At 42.2% G+C, this 16,287-nt stretch overlaps 1 protein-coding gene and 1 long non-coding RNA gene across 7 annotated transcripts in view; one reads left to right on the forward strand and one right to left on the reverse strand.

Moving 5' to 3' along the window:
* Window positions 1-1,110: 1,110 nt before the first annotated feature.
* Window positions 1,111-2,434, reverse strand: LOC140631034 (uncharacterized). Its single transcript, XR_012028724.1, has 2 exons — window positions 2,125-2,434; window positions 1,111-1,564 (listed from the first exon to the last, which is right to left on the reverse strand). It is a non-coding gene; the product is annotated as an uncharacterized lncRNA (long non-coding RNA).
* Window positions 2,435-2,495: 61 nt separating this feature from the next.
* The window catches only part of PAFAH1B2 (platelet activating factor acetylhydrolase 1b catalytic subunit 2), a 31,122-nt gene continuing 17,330 nt past the window's right edge, over window positions 2,496-16,287 (forward strand). Inside the window, exons 1-4 of one of the 6 annotated variants that reach the window (XM_072822156.1) lie at window positions 3,111-3,364; window positions 4,116-4,203; window positions 6,492-6,593; window positions 11,379-11,466. In XM_072822156.1, coding sequence (XP_072678257.1) covers window positions 11,386-11,466 — 81 coding nt within the window. In that variant the 5' untranslated portion in view covers window positions 3,111-3,364; window positions 4,116-4,203; window positions 6,492-6,593; window positions 11,379-11,385. Of the gene's footprint in view, window positions 2,662-3,110; window positions 3,365-4,115; window positions 4,204-6,491; window positions 6,594-11,378; window positions 11,477-16,287 lie in introns of those variants that run through there. The other 5 variants (XM_072822157.1, XM_072822155.1, XM_072822153.1 and 2 more) reach the window with 5 other exon arrangements.

The following is a 16,287-nucleotide window of genomic DNA, read 5'->3' on the forward strand; positions in this document are numbered from 1 at the left end:
TCCTGATAGTTTTCAATCAATTTGTCTCATAATCAGAAAAGTTGTTTTTCCCTACCACCAACTGGGACTGAACGGAAAACACAGATTCTGAATGGGACCCAGGGGGGAAAGGGGATGTTGTGTGTGGGAAGCGAGGAGGAGTGAGATAGGATGTAGCTGCTACCAGAATTATGTTTCTGAATATAACTGGAAGGTGGAAATTTAGAGCTAGAAAGGACCTTAGCAATCATCTAGTCCATTCTTTTTGTCTTACAGACTAAGAAACAAAGGCTTGAAGAAGTAAAATAGCAGTAGCTGGCAGACAAGAACCCAGGGCACCCTGAAGCCTACTTCAGGGCCCTTTGCACTGTACCACCTGCCTATTTCTGAAAATGATCTATTTTGGGGCCCCTGGGTGGCTCAGTTCAGGGACTGCCTTCATCTCAGGTCATGATCCCAGAGTCCTGGGATCCTAGAATCTTGACTGGAGTCAGGCTCCCCTAGTTCTAGGAGTCTGCTTCTCCCTCTCCTTCTGCCCCTGCCCCTCCCTCTTCTCTTACTCCCCTCCCCCTTGGCTCCTCCCCCTGCTCGAACTTGTCCTTGGGCTGGCTCTCTGAAACAAATAAAATCTAAATCTAAAAAAAAAAAGAAGAAGAAGAAGAAAGAAAAGACAATGGGTGCACCTGGGTGGCTCAGTCCATTGAGGGTCTGTCTGCCTTTGGCTGGGGTCATGACCTCAGGGTCCTGGGATCAAGCTCCACCTGGGCTCCCTGCTGAGCAGGAGTCTGCTTCTCCCTCTCCCCCTGCCTCTCCCCTCCACTGTTCTCTCTCTCTCTCAAATAAATACATAAAATCAAAAGGAAGGAAGGAAGGAAGGAAGGAAGGAAGGAAGGAAGGAAGGAAGGAAGGAAGGAAGGAAGGAAGGAAGGAAGGAAAGAAAGAAAGAAAGAAAGAAAGAAAGAAAGAAAGAAAGAAAGATCTCTTTAGAAAGCTAAAACTGACAAACTCAGGAAACAAGCTCTTCATAGATTTCAGGGTTCAGTAACACTGAGGCTTTGTCCCACCACTAAAAACTGCCTGAGCTGAAAGGTATTTAAATATTTGCACAAACTAGTTTAACTGGGTCTAGTATTTCCTAGGGGTACACCTCCCTTGTTTGTGCTTTTTAATTAACAAGTTGAAAACAAAAAAGTAGAAAGATAGGCCATGGGTTCCACACAGGCACAAATTCAACCCTTGATCATTCATTCCTCATTCAGCAATACCTAACGCCTACCGTGAATGAGGCACCGTGCCAGGTGCTGGGAATCCACAGAACACAGTCCCTGCTCCCTCAGAGCTTACACTATGGCAGGGACAGTATTAAAGTACTAATTACATTAAAGTGTGTTGAGTGTTGCAATTGGGGAAACGCCAGATTCTATGGATTTATCCCTGGAGAATAATTTCAAGCTGTTCCTCTTCTGTTATCAACATATTTCCCGGCTGCCTCTTGAGTTCCCCAAACATGAATTCTTTTCAATAAAACACGTAACACGCATTCACTGAGCGCGTGGACGGGTGCTCCCATACAGTGTGCGAACATCTGCAAGAAAATTCCACGGTAAATTAGCGATGTAAAAACCATCCTATTCCAAGGACACAATTATTTTTGGATTACACATGCCTGATAAATGTAGTATCCCTTGACAGCACAGGTGAGCTGGAAAACTATTTCATCATCTTGGTTTTTTTCATAGTACTCTGAGCAGGTTTTTGTCAGCGAAATCACGGGGCCGTGCCCCTGCCCCCCATCATTTCTGAGCGCTGGAAGGCTCTGCGGGCGACCTGCCGAAGGTTCCATCCTTAAAGGGCCAGCTCACGGCTGTGCGCTACCAATGCTTTCGCGGCCGCAAGCCCGCCTACATCTTTCTCCCTTCCTCTCTACTCTCATAGATCCCGCGCTTAAAATAGCATTTAGCCTCTGCTCTTTTCTGCGTTGACTTTGTATATGGGTGCACCTTCCCCTAATCTGGACGGAGTGTTAAGGAAAAGACGGACCCGCCAGCCCCCTACGGTATCACCTTAAGAGGCGGTTCCCCCCACCCCCGTGCCCCCCCCATTCATCCCAGAAAGTCTCCTTATGTAGCAGCCCGTCTCATTAACCTTGAGGCCCCGTTTCCCTCCCAGCTGCAGCAATCTGGTTTATTCCACGGGGTGGAGAAAGAAGCCAGGTTGGCGGGGTGGGAGGAATGGCGTCAGTGTGAGGTCACGCCACATTGTCCCGAATGGCATCTCCCCTCCGCGGCGACAGTAACGCGGGGTCGAGGATGCGGCTGGAGGAAAGATCGTGTGCCCCTTGCGCAGACCACGCGCCAAGAGAGGGCAGGACGCAGAACGATGCGGGGACCGCCGCGGGGCGTGGCGGGGCACCTGAGCGCCAGCAGCCAGCGCCCCGCGGGCGGGGGAACGCGGGCAGCCGCCAGCCACGCGGAGGCCGCGCAGGATGGGGCGGGACTTCCGGAAGCCATTGGCTTGAGTGGCAGGGGAACCGGAAGTGGGGGCGCTGCTGCTGCCGCTGCTGCTGGTGCTGGGGCCCGAGGAGGGACGCGCCGGAGCGGGGCCGCCGGGACTGAGCGAGCGACAGACGCGCCACCCGCCGACGCCGCAGCCGCTTGGGGCCCGCACGGACCCTCTGCCTGAGTGAGTGCAGCCGGGGTCGCGGGGAACCGGCGGCGTAGCGGCGGGGGTCGGGAAGGCCTGCGATTTGTTATTGTGAGAGGCCCGCGACCTCCCCTCCCCTCCCCCACCGCCGGCCCCTCCCCCCGCCCGGACCCTCGGGGGCCTCGCGCGCGCCTTCCCCGCGGCCCCCGCACCCCCGCACCCCCGGACCGCCCGCCGCCGCCTTAGAGCCTCCGGGCGGCACCCCCCCCACCTGCCGCCTGGGCTCGGCCGCCGCCTCTCCCGGGGGAGGGGCGGGGGGGCACCGGGGCGGCGGGCGGCAGGCGGCGGCCCCTCCCCGCCCGCCCCCTGCAGCGGGCCTCCCGCTCCCCGCTCCCCCGCTCGCCGCGGTCGGCGCCGCCCGCCGCCTTCGTAGCAACTCTTGTGCCTCCGTCTCAGCTGTTGCCTCTTCCCTCCATCCCCGCGCCGGAACCGCCGACCCTCCCTCCGCTGTCGGCGAGGCCTTGAACGGGGCCCAGACCCGTTAGTCGGTGGCCCGTTGGCCGAGCGCTTCTTCCTCGCCACCCCCCCCCCCTTTTTGTCGAAAAATTCCAACTCTTTAGAAACTTATCCGTTTCCCCCTGAATGTACTCAAAAACCCGCAGACTGTCACGGCTCCGGAGGGATTCTTGCTTACACGGCCTTGCAGCCCCGGCACCTCAGTTTAGAAATGAGGCCCAGCGAGGTTGGTTATTCGCGCAAGGTCAACCAGCTGCCTGGAAAGGGCCCGTGGGCAGGTTTTCTCAGGGGTCGTCGCCTGGTCCACCCGTGCCCGTGGACCAGGTGGAGACCTCCTCGGCCTACAGGTTTGTGCTGGACCCGTTGCGTGGTCACTGCTGCTCTGCTTCCCACCAGCTCGCAAGCCAGCGTTGCTTTTCATGATTTACGTTCAGACCTTAAGAAAAGCAAACCCTTGAAGCTTTGGCCTCTTTTTCAGAGCGTATCCGCAGAGAAAGGGGAGACCATCTGCACCCACTCTGGGATCTCATTTTATGCAGTTTTAAAATCGAGGGCTGAGGATAAAGGTGTCGAGAAAGAGGAAGGGAAGAATACAGAGGATGGTCTCTCCTGGGTATTTGAATTCGGCTTCGCCTCAGATAAGCCTTGTGTCTTTAGATTCTCTTGGGCACATTGTTCTGATGTAAAGATTGCCTCCTTGTGGGGGAGCAGGGGAGGAGTAGGAAATCATTGTGCTTTAATTTGTTGGCTTGGGCGGGCGTTTGATAATAAATTATGGATGTGCTGGATCCCCGGGACCCACCCGCCAGCCCACTGAGGCAGGGTGTTCTGGATGAGGCTTTCCTTCCCTTTCAGTATAACCCTGTCCACTCCCTCTGAAACAAAATGAAGAGTCTTAGGTCAGAGTGGACACACTCTCAACCTTTTAATTCTTGGCGCAACTTTTCTCCTCCCTCTGTTTCCTGCTTAAACTAAAGATCCTGCTGAGCCTGAGAATTTATATTTCTTTGTTGTTGGAACTGGCTTCTGATTAAACACGCTACACCAGCTACACCACATACTGGTGTAAGTATCTAGAGATTCTGGTGTTCACTGTCACGGTTCAAGTTAAGGTAGAAAGAAGATGGAAAATGCAGGAAAATTGGGAAATGCTGTGCAAGTTGCTTACTCCTCATTCTTCCAAAGAATTTACATTTTTTAACGGACAATCAGATTCCTTGGAATAGAGTCTCTCCTGGTAAATTAACAAAAGTTCTGTTCTTCAGACCTTTATTCTGCTTGGTTTCTCTAACTGAACCTGCTGTTTGTGATCAGAAATCAGTGACTTATAATCACCGCCTCAGAGGGAAAATTATGAATCAAGAAGGTGAGAGGGGAGTCAGAATCCACCTCCCTGCTCGTACTTTTTTAATTGTGTTACTGTTTTTACAGCTTCACTATTCCAAATACTCCTCCTGAGGCAGGAAACCCAAAATCATTCAGGTTTTTGTGTCCTATCACAGACTGTACTTTGGATAGCTCCTAATTCATTCCTCATTTCTCTTTTAAAGAATACAACAGTTGGGGCACCTGGGTGGCTTAGTGGTTGAGTGTCTGCCTTTGGCTCAGGTCATGATCCTGGGGTCCTGGGATTGAGTCCTGCATCAGGTTTCCAACAGGGAGCCTGCTTCTCTCTGTGTCTTTCATGAATAAATAAGTCTTAAAAAAAATACAACAGCTTATTTTATTTGAATTCCAAATTGTTTGGATCTTCTAAATGCATAGTCCCCTAGAGTGTACATTTCTAGCCTCATTCTTAGGAGATTGCATGGGTTTGTGGCTCAGTTTTTCTTTACCTGCTCTTTCAGGATGTTATCAAGCCATAGGCATCAGTAAAACTGAAAGCTACTTTGTATTGGGAGAATTTGATTTGGCAAAACAATACAAAATCCAAGTGTCTGAAGGCACAAAGAAACAAATTTTTGCTTACTCTGCCCTTTCAGAAGAGGAAGGATGACCTTGTATTCATAGTTAAAGGGGGAAAAAAAGACGAGCTAATTGGGAATATTTTACTATCTTTACTCAATTCTACCTGCCTGATAGCCTCCTCAGATAAGCAACATCTTTCCCCTCGATTTCTCAATCCCTATTTCATTTTGCCCAAGAGGAAAGTACCAAGATGACAGTATTTTGCTCAGAGCATCAGGATGCCATTAAATTTGTTAGTAGTGGGGATCCCTGGGTGGCTCAGCGGTTTGGCGCCTGCCTTCGGCTCAAGGTGTGGTCCTGGGATCCCAGGATCGAGTCCCGCATCGGGCTCCCTGCATGGAACCTGCTTCTGTCTCTCTGCCTGAGTCTCTGCCTCTTTCTGTGTGTGTCTCATGAATAAATAAAATCTTAAAAAAAAATAATAAAAATAATAAATTTGTTAGTAATAATAGGGTTCATAAGTGAATCGAATTAGTAAATGAGAATTTATCATGTCTTTTCTATACGGAGCCTAACGTTCTTTACTCAAAAATAGTAGGCTTTGGAGGTATATCACCCTGAGTTCCAATTCCAGCTCTTCCTATCATGAAGCAGGTTTCTTAAATCTCAGAGCTCCTACAACAGTGTCTTATAAATAGTGAGTTCTTAATAAATCTTAATTGCGATTATTATTTTACAACAGTTGTTTACTTGTTGGAGGAACTCTGGAAATCCATGTTAGTAAATTGAATCCTAGATTTAGAAAGATTTTATAGCTTAAATAGACCATTGGTCTTGAAAGTAGAGTATGTGCACTCCCTAGGGATTGCAGAACGCGATCCATTGGAATACAGGAAACAATTTAGAACTTCTTTATACATTTATTTTTTTATGTAAAAGGAAAAGATAAACTTTACTAATATTTAATATACAGATTAACAATTCGTACATTTAATTTATAAATAAACATACACACATATATACACATTTGAAAAGATTCCAAAACATTTAAGATGTTTTGGCCCCACAAATCTGGATCTGTCTTTACTCCTATGCTTTAGTTCACTTTATCCTTTCTTGTTAGGGGTTCAGCTTGCCACTCTTTGAATCTCCATTGGAGGAATCTACTTTGAGAGACAGGCCATGTTATTCTGTAGTCATAATTGTTAGAAATTTGTCTTAACTGTACATTCTGTCCACTGGCCCTGCCTTCCTATTTGGGGACATGCAAAATAAGAGTAATACCTCCTCCTAGTCATCTTCAAATAGTTTGACAGTTATTTATGGCCTGTGTCTTTCTCTTCCTTAACCGATTTTTCTACAGATTATAAACATACTTATGTCATTCAACTGTTTCTAATATGACAGGTTTTCAGTTTCTTACCATCTTGGCTCCTGTCTTCTAGACACCGTCCAGTTTGTCAGAATTCTTTAAGCTTTTCAAGACCTGAACATGATATCCCAAGAACTGAAATGAATTGAAGTGCCTGCATTTTGTCATTTAACTGGTGAGGGTTCAATTTGAATACATGTTATTATGAAGGCACTTTATAATTTGCAGTTTGTCACTCTTATTCTTTAAACAATCCCCAGGAACAATAGTTTCAATTTTATAATCTAGTGAGAGTAGGCCAGATTATTTTTCTCTGTTTCAGTGGTGGTCTCTCAGTTAATTTTGTGTCAGTTAACTTTTACTGCAAAAATACCTAACATGTTAAGTGTCTCTCCAGGTGGGAAAACAAATGAGAACAAATGAAATAGTTGAGTTTTAAAAATTCTGTTTAAAGGGTGCTTGGATGGCTCGATTGGTTGAGTGTCCAGCTCTTTGTTTCCGCTCAGGTCATGATCTCAGGGTGGTGAGATCAAGCCCTGTGTTGGGCTCCAACTGAGTGTGGAGCCTGCTTCAGATTCTCTCGAGGTACCTGGGTGGCTCAGTTGGTTGACTGTCTGACTCTTGATTTTGGTGCAGGTCCTGGATCTCCAGGTCCTGGGATCAAGGCCTGAGTCAAGCTCCTTGCCCAACAGGGAGTCTGCTTGAGATTCTTTCCCCCCTTCCCCTTTCTCCAACTCCCCCTCTTTCTCAAATAGATAAGCCTTATTTATTTATTTATTTATTTATTTATTTATTTATTTAGATAAGTCCTTTTTTTTTTTTTTTAAGGTAAGTCCTTTTTTTAAAAAAAGATTCTCTCCTTTCCCTCTGCATCTCCCCCACCACCACCAACAAAAGGGGTGAGGGGAGGAAAATATCTATTTAAAAAACTTTGGAAATAGTATTTTGAATTAGTGGAAAGTGAAACTGTTTGTTGCTGTACATTACATATATAAATATTGAAATCTGTAGGTGGGAAAACTTAACCAAGTTGCCCTTGTCTGTCTTAAGGCCAGTAGAAGCTGTTTGATCAGCAGGAAAGAAGGCTACTATTAAAATTAAAATTACTATTAAGCACCATGTCAGATTTAACCTGAATAGCCAGACTTCAATCTAGAATTGAACTTAGACTCAAAGAAACTTTTGTATAGAAAGTATAGAATGTCTTATTAGTTTAAAAGCAGGGCCCCTGGGTGGCCCAGTCAGTTAAGCGTCCATCTCTGGGTTTTGGCTCAGATCATGATTTTAGGGGCATGAGATCAAGCCCCAAGTGGGCTCTGAGCTCAGCTTGGATTTTACTAAACTTTCTCTCTCCCTCTTCCCTGCACATATGTGCATTCTCTCTTTCAAATAAATAAATCTTAAAAAAAAAAAAAAACCACTCAAATGTTTCTATATCACGATTTGTTTTTAATCTCCTTTAATCATTTTTTCCTTTATGCATCTTTTAATTTTCTCGTACTTTTCTTAGACAATGAAACCTCAACCAGATACCATAACCTGAATGGAGCTATACAAACTCATCTTGCAGTTCCTCCCAATTCTTGTATTTTACATTGATGTTTTTAGCTCCATGTAGTTTATATTTTTGGGTAAAATGGTTAGATACAAGACCTTTTCAGGAAGTCCGCATGAACTAGTTTGTGATTAATGGGCCAGGTGTGATGTCACTGGTGTCAAGGAAACCTAATTTTATTCACATACTGCACAAATTACCTAAATTATCTGATCCTCATTTTTTTTCATTTTGCAAGGATTGCAAGTGGTATGTATTAAAACATGGAATAAAAAAATGGCATATATAGTCCTTCACAGATAGCTATTATTTTCTGATATTTGCAAATTTTAGTAATCTAAAGAAGTATATACAGATGGTCTCTGACTTAATAATGGTTCTACTTAAAATATTTTAACTTGGAATGCCTGGATGGGTTAGTGGTTGAGCATCAGGCCTTAAGCTCAGGTCGTGATCCTGGAGTCCCAGGATCGAGTCCCACATCAGGCTCCCTCTGCAAGGAGTCTGCTTCTCCTCCCTCTGCCTATGTCTCTGCCTCTCTTTCTGTATGTCTCTTGTGAATAAATAAAATCTTAAAAAAAATATATTTAGGGCAGCCCGGGTGGCTCAGTTGGTTTAGCGCCGCCTTCAGCCCCAGGGTGTGATCCTAGAGTCCTGGGGTTGAGTCCCACATCAGGCTCCCTGCATGGAGCCTGCTTCTCCCTCTGCCTGTGTCTCGGCCTCTCTCTCTCTCTCTCTCTCTGTCTCTCTGTCTCTCATGAATAAATAAAATCTTTTAAAAAAATAAAATAAAAAATAAAATAAAATAATATTTTAACTTCAGTATGGTATAAATGTGGTATGTGTTCAGTAGAAATTGTACTTGCAGTTTTGAAGTTTGATCTTTTCCCAGCCTAGCAATATGTGGTAAGATGTAATGCTGGGCGGTGGCAGTGAGCCAGAGCTCCCGGTAAGCCATGGTCAACATCCGATACACAGACAACCATTCTGTTTATCATGTTCAGTATAGTATTCAATAAGTTACATGAGATATTCAGCACTCTATTGTAAAATGGGTTTTGTGTTAGATGATATTGCCCAACTGTAGGCTAATGTAAGTGTTTTGAGGGGATCCCTGGGTGGCGCAGCGGTTTAGCGCCTGCCTTTGGCCCAGGGCGCGATCCTGGAGACCTGGGATCGAATCCCACATCGGGCTCCCGGTGCATGGAGCCTGCTTCTCCCTCTGCCTGTGTCTCTGCCTCTCTCTCTCTCTGTGTGTGTGACTATCATAAATAAATAAAAATTTAAAAAAAAAAAAAAAAATAAGTGTTTTGAGCACATTTCAGGTACGCTGTTATGCTATTGGTAGGGTAGATGTATTAAATGCATTTTTTTTTTTTAAAGATTTTTTATTTATTTATTCATGATAGTCACAGAGAGAGAGAGAGAGGCAGAGACACAGGCAGAGGGAGAAGCAGGCTCCATGCACCGGGAGCCCGATGTGGGATTCGATCCCGGGTCTCCAGGATCGCGCCCTGGGCCAAAGGCAGGCGCCAAACCGCTGCGCCACCCAGGGATCCCCTTAAATGCATTTTTGACTTAGGATCTTTTCTCTCTCTCTCTCTCTCTCTCTCTTTTTTTTTTTTTTTTTTTGATTTATTTATTTTCGAGAGCATGTGAGTGGGGTGAAGGACAGAGGGGAGGGGAAGAGAATGTCAAGCAGACACTCCCCCCTCCCAAGTGTGGAGCCCACAGGGGGCTCAATCTCATGATCCTGAGATCATGATCTGAGCCAAATCTAGAGTCTGACACTTAACTGACTGAGCCACCCAGGTGCCCTGAGGAAGGATATTTTCTTTTTTTTTTAATTTTTATTTATTTATGATAGTCACACAGAGAGAGAGAGAGAGAGAGAGAGAGAGAGGCAGAGACATAGGCAGAGGGAGAAGCAGGCTCCATGCACTGGGAGCCCGACGGTGGGATTTGATCCCAGGTCTCCAGGATCGTTCCCTGGGCCAAAGGCAGGCGCCAAACTGCTGCGCCACCCAGGGATCCCGGATATTTTCAATTTACAATGGGTTTATCCAGATGCAATCCTATTGTAAGTTGCGGATGATCTATACACAGGATATGGATAGTGTTTTACTTTTCCAGTTAGATATGGGCTTAATTCTGAGTCTAATTTTTTTAGACCTAGTTTCATTTAGAGTGGAACTAATTGGTTTGCGTAGTATTAAAACATTGGTTTGTTTTTGTAATGTATTTTTCATGAATGAAGGTATGTTTTCATGCTTAGAGCTTTTTTACTTTCTGATTCTCAAAAATTACTGCTTTGGCAATCCTACGTGTTTTGTTTACTCAGTAAATACTTATCGAATGAATAGGACTCAATCCTTTTTCAGAGAAAGCTGTATCTGATAATGGCAAGGGAAAGAAAAAGAGAATGGCCCCCTTTTCTTTAAGCTACAAAACCCCAGATTTTTCTTTTCTATTCTTTTTTTTTTTTTTTTTTTTTTTTAAGATTTTATTTATTTGACAGAGCACAAGCAGGGGAAACAGCATAGGGAGAGGGAGAAGGATGCTGTCTGCTGAGCAGGGCTCTCTCTATCCGAGGATCCTGGGATCATGACCTGAGCTAGAAGAAGGCAGGCGCCCAACCAGCTGAGCCACCCAGGCACCCAGATTATTCTATTTTTCATCATCCTTTGTGTATGCCAAATGATTTCTTGAGCCTGACCTCTCTAGTATGTATCCTCCAGTTGTTTGAAAAGAGTGTGGTGTCCTTGTCTTTCTGGATCAGCATTTCTAGGTTTTCTGAATTTCATTTATTCCTTCTTCTCTACTATCAGATGCCATATTTGGGTTCTTCATTAATAACATTTTCTTAGTGGAGACCCGTCGAAAATAAAATATCTAGTAAATATTTGTCAAAAACAAGTGTCAAAGCCTATGACTAGTTTTGTCACAATCTGTTGTAGTTATTTGTATGATGTTTAGTAACCAGTGGCTACTAATCATGGCTGTAGCAATTCTCAAATGTCTAACTGGAGCTGCCTAAAAGGCTCTAATGCAGGTTTCATTGAACTCTTAAGTGTCTAATTTGTTGTGTCATTTGGTACTTATATTAACATGTAATCATGAAAAATTAATGTAGATGTAAAGTATATACTCTTTTTCAATGTAATGCACTGTTCCCAAATGATATTCAAGCCTGTCTAGAAGTTTAACAGTGCTAGATGTTTATGGGACTTAAGCAGTCATGTCCTAGAACTCATGTCTGCTGAAAATAAATTCCTATTATTTCATTTCTAAGCAAAACCACAGTGAAACTTAAATTTTATTATTTAAAACCTGGCATGTAATATTAAAATGTAGCAAACATTCCTTTTAATGAATGAAACATGACATGGACATTTTTCCCTTCAGGTATAGAATGAGCCAAGGAGACTCAAACCCAGCAGCTATACCACATGCAGCAGAAGATATTCAAGGAGATGACAGATGGATGTCTCAGGTAAAAGGAAGTGCGTATGTATTATTCACTAGAGATGAGTCTCTTCAGTTTTCCAGAGTCTTTGACGAAAGCCACAAAAGAACGTTTTTTAGTGGTCAACAAGAATCATTAAGTAAAAAATCTCCTGTTATGCTAATGTCCTGCCTAATCACCAGTTTGATATTGGACCAGAGGAATATTTTGAAAGCATAGTGGTTGCCTCCCATTCTTCTTAAAAGATAACAGTGTCTCCACAGCATTCTTTTTTTTTTTTTAAGTAGTTTCAAAATTACACAAATACTGCAAAATTTTAGAAAGAAACCCCCTCTCATATCCTTCATCCAGACCTGCTAGTTAACATTTTGCCACATCTGCCTAGATGTTCTGTCTTTATCTACTTGTATTTGTATCTACATACCAACATTCAGTGTTTCCTGAACCATTTGAGAGGAAGTTGCAGTCATCATGCTCCTTCACTCCTAAATATGTCAGTGGATTTTCTAAGAATAAGGACGTTTTCTTACACAACTACAGAACAGTTATTAAAATCGGGATATTTAACATTGATATTATGCCATGTTCACATTTCTTCTTTTGTCCCAATGTTTTTATGTCAATTTTCCTCCCAGTCTAGGATCACACATGGCATTCAGTGGTCCCATCTCTCTGTTCTCCTTTACTCTGAAATATTTCTTAGCCTTTGTTTTCATGACATTGACAGTTTGGAATATAGGCCATTTATTCTGTGGAATGTTCCTCAACTTGGGTTTATCTTTTTCCTCATAATCAAGATTAAGATTCTGCATTTTTGGCAGGGATATCAGTGATATTCTCTGTGCATCACATAGAAGGTACATGACATTGATTTGTCTTATTGGTGATGTTAACTTTGGTCACTTGGTTAAGATGTGTTGGCCTAAACCAATTATTTTCTTATTTATTATGGTATGGACTCATGGATTCTTATTCTATTCAGTGGGTTATAATCCATTGTAATTTGAAGCTCAAATTGTCCCAGGCCAGCTCCTGTGTCTTAATGTTTTACATTGTTTTGTAGCACTGTATCTTCTTTGTATTCTAAGCTTCCTTTTGATAAACTTATCACTTAACCATAACTATATTTAACCTTCATCTGTTGGTTTCCAACCACATTTCCTCTTTGGAATAACAAGTTCTATATGATTTTAAGTACCCAGAGTTTTGCATTTTAGTATTTAGTGATTCTGTTTATACTCTTGATAGTTGTATTGTATTCTTCTGTTTTTGTCTTTCTAGACTTAAAAATCAGTCTGTTAACTAGCTTATTTTGAGTAGTAGTTAGTACTTTTTCAACCTCTTTTATATGGATCAGCTGCTTGATTATTCTTATTTAATCTTCTTTGTTGGTATCTTAAAAAGTATTATGAAGTCCACTGACCATCTGTGTATTTACCACTCACCCTAAAAAAATAAAACCTTGCTAATAGAATTGATATGCTGTGTATACTCCTGATTGGTCATTTTACTTCCTCTTTCCCACCTCTCTACCCCCAAACCAATATCCTAAATCTGGTGGGTTTTTTTTCACGTGCTTACATACTATATATATAAAATTTCTAAGCTGTATATATAGTATTTTTGCATGTTTGTAAGTTTTTTGTAAGTAGTATGTTTTTGAATTATTTTTCTGCAGTCTATCATAACATGTTAAAAGTGCAACTATAGTTTTTCCTCTATTATTGTTTTTTAAGGTTTTTATTTATTTAGAAAGCACTCAAGTGGGGTGGGAGGGGCAGAGAGAGGAGAGAAAGAATCCCATGCCAAGTGCAGAACTCAGCACAGAGCTTGATTGTGACCTGAACCAAATTCCAAGAGTCGGGACACTTAACTGACTGAGCCCCCAGGCACCCCTGTCCTCTCTTTAAATAGTATTTCTTTGCTATATATGAAAATACTATTTAGCAACATTTAGCCCATTAGAAGTAGTAACTAAGACTAGATGTCTTTGTGTTCCTGACATAAATTAGCAGGCTTTAAATAATTAGCATTGGCTGGAAAAAAAAAAAAAGTCAAATGGAAGAAAACTAGATAGGAATATTTTTTTTTTTGAATGTTTAAACTTGTATAGAAGGATAACTTTACTAAATATTAAAATATATGCCCAGATCTTGGTTTCTTTTCTCCAGTGAAAGGAACCCAGGGCTACTTGGAGAAATGATTGCTTCTATAGCTGGAACAAAGGAAATAAAAGATAAACCTAGAGCATCTTATAGTGCAAGAAAGCAACTACTCAGAAAAGAAAAGGAAAAAAAAGATGTATGGCAAGAATATTACTGAAGTTAACGTGTCCTCTGCATCTCATAGAAGACATGTAATAGTGGTTTGTCTCATTGATACTCACTTTGACCACTGGAGGCCAGCCGGAAAGAACACCCAAGTGCAAAGTTGGATAGTTTCAGTAACATAATAAATCGTGATATTACTGGCTTATAAATCAAAGGATAAAGTATTCATGAATCCATTTTGCTAGAAATAAATGATTGGATAAACAGGGAAAGAGACTATTTTAATTAATAAATGTAGGGGCACCTGGCTGGCTCAGTCGGTAGAGCATGCAGCTCTTGATCTTGGAGTTGTGAGTTCAAGTCCCACACTGGGTGTAGAGATTACTTAAATCTTTTAAAAATATATAAATGTAGAAGGAAGGAAAGAAAAGAAAACCCTCATTAGAACACAGCAGTGAGGGCAGCCCGGGTAGCTCAGCGGTTTAGCGCCGCCTTCCGCCCAGGGCCTGATCCTGGAGATCTGGGATTGAGTCCCATGTCAGGCTCCCTGCATGGAGCCTGCTTCTCCCTCTGCCTGTGTCTCTGCCTCTCTCTATGTGTCTCTCATGAATGAATAAATCAAATCTTTAAAAAAAAAAAAAAAAAAAACACAACAGTGATAATTACTGTAGGGAAGATCCATCAGTGAGTACTAAAATTAGTAGGCATAACTTAGTTAAGGAGAGACAGTGTATTTGCCTAGCCTCAAAAATACCTCCTTGGAAATTACTTTGGTGGTTTTAACATAAGACCACATATATATTTTAATATCATCTCCCTGGAGAAGGTAGAGCTTATTAATTCCCCCATTAAAAAAAAAATTCCCCCATCAGTGTGAGCTGGATTTAATGTCTTATTTCTAACAAATACAGTATGGAAAGGAAAAATAATAACCATGTAGTAGAGAAACTTGGCAGACAAGTTTGGCAAACTAAGGCAGGCATCTTAACCAAATGATCAATGTTAACATCACCAAATAATAAGTCATGTTGATATTGTGTACTCCCCTCTGATATGATAAAATAGGGCATATCACCTTGTGGTAGTCTTCCAGAATAATTCATCACCTCAATCTATTCATGAGAAAATATCAGACAGACCCAAATTGAGGAACATTCTACAAAACACCTGACTACTACTAAATATGTCAGTGATGTGAAATACAAGGAAAAACCAAGAAACTGTCCTGTGTTGAAAGAGACCAAGGAGTCGTGTAGACTAAATGCCATGTGAATTGGACCTGGGAACAGAAAAAGGACATAGTGGAAAAATTGGTGAGGTGTGAGTAAACTATTTTTTTTTAAGATTTTTAAAAATTTTACTTCTAAGTAATTTCTATACCCAAGGCAGGGCTCGAACTTAGAACCTTGAGATGGAGGTCACATGCTCTATTGACTGATCCAGCCAGGTGTCCCTGAGTAAACTATTTTAGTGGATAGTATTTATGAATGTTTATTTCTTAGTTTCAACCAATGTATCATGCTTATGTAAGATGTTAGCATTGGAGGGAGCTGAGTGAAAGGTATGTGAGAATGCTGTGCTATCTTTACAACTCTTCTGTAGATCTAAAATTATTTCAAAACAAAATGTTAAAAGCAGTCATGATTAAAACAAGTATTGAAGTGATACTCAATACTTCCTATGAAGTATTGCAAAAATACCACACCATATATGAGGATATACCTGGAGCAGATGAACATGTCTTCTAGGACTACCATAGGAATACAATCAACAAAATACAGACTATGGGAGATTCTGTAGGTCAAACAATCATATTTCTTAAAAAGTAAATTTGGGAGATAGTGGCAGAGGGAGGGGGAAACCTGTAGATTAAAAGATTAAAGAGAGGGCAGCCCCGGTGGCCAGCGGTTTAGCGCCACCTGCAGCCTGGGGTGTGATCCTAGAACCCGGGATGGAGTCCCACATCGGGCTTCCTGCATGGAACCTGCTTCTCCCTCCGCCTGTGTCTCTGCCTCTCTCTTAGCTCTCTCTGAATGAATAAATAAATCTTTAAAAAAAAAAAAGATTAAAGAGAGAAGTTAGGTCCTGATTTTTAAAAAACAAAATTTTTTCTAACATTGAATTCAAACACTGGTTATTTGTTATTAAAGAAATTACTGCTAATTTTAGGGAGTAGAATTGGTATTGTTATATTTTTTAAAAATATTTTTAAGAGGGCAGCCCCAGTGGCTCAGCGGTTTAGTGCCACCTTCATTCCCGGGGTGTAATCCTGGAGACCCTGGATCGAGTCCCACATCAGGCTCCTTGTATGGAGCCTGCTTCTCCCTCTGCCTGTGTCTCTGCCTCTCTCTCTCTCTGTGTCTCTCCTGAATAAATAAAATAAAATAAAATCTTAAAAATATATATATTTTTAAGAGTTATATAGTGAAATACATATAAACAATATAAATTACTAAAATATAAGTAGAATAAGCATTATGATATAGAGTGCTGTATCCTTTTTTTTTTTTTTTTTTTTTTTAAGATTTTATTTATTGGGGCAGCCCCAGTGGCTCAGCGGTTTAGCACTGCCTGCAGC

Source organism: Canis lupus, chromosome 3 (genome assembly GCF_048164855.1).
Source record: "Canis lupus baileyi chromosome 3, mCanLup2.hap1, whole genome shotgun sequence".
Taxonomy (NCBI): domain Eukaryota; kingdom Metazoa; phylum Chordata; class Mammalia; order Carnivora; family Canidae; genus Canis; species Canis lupus.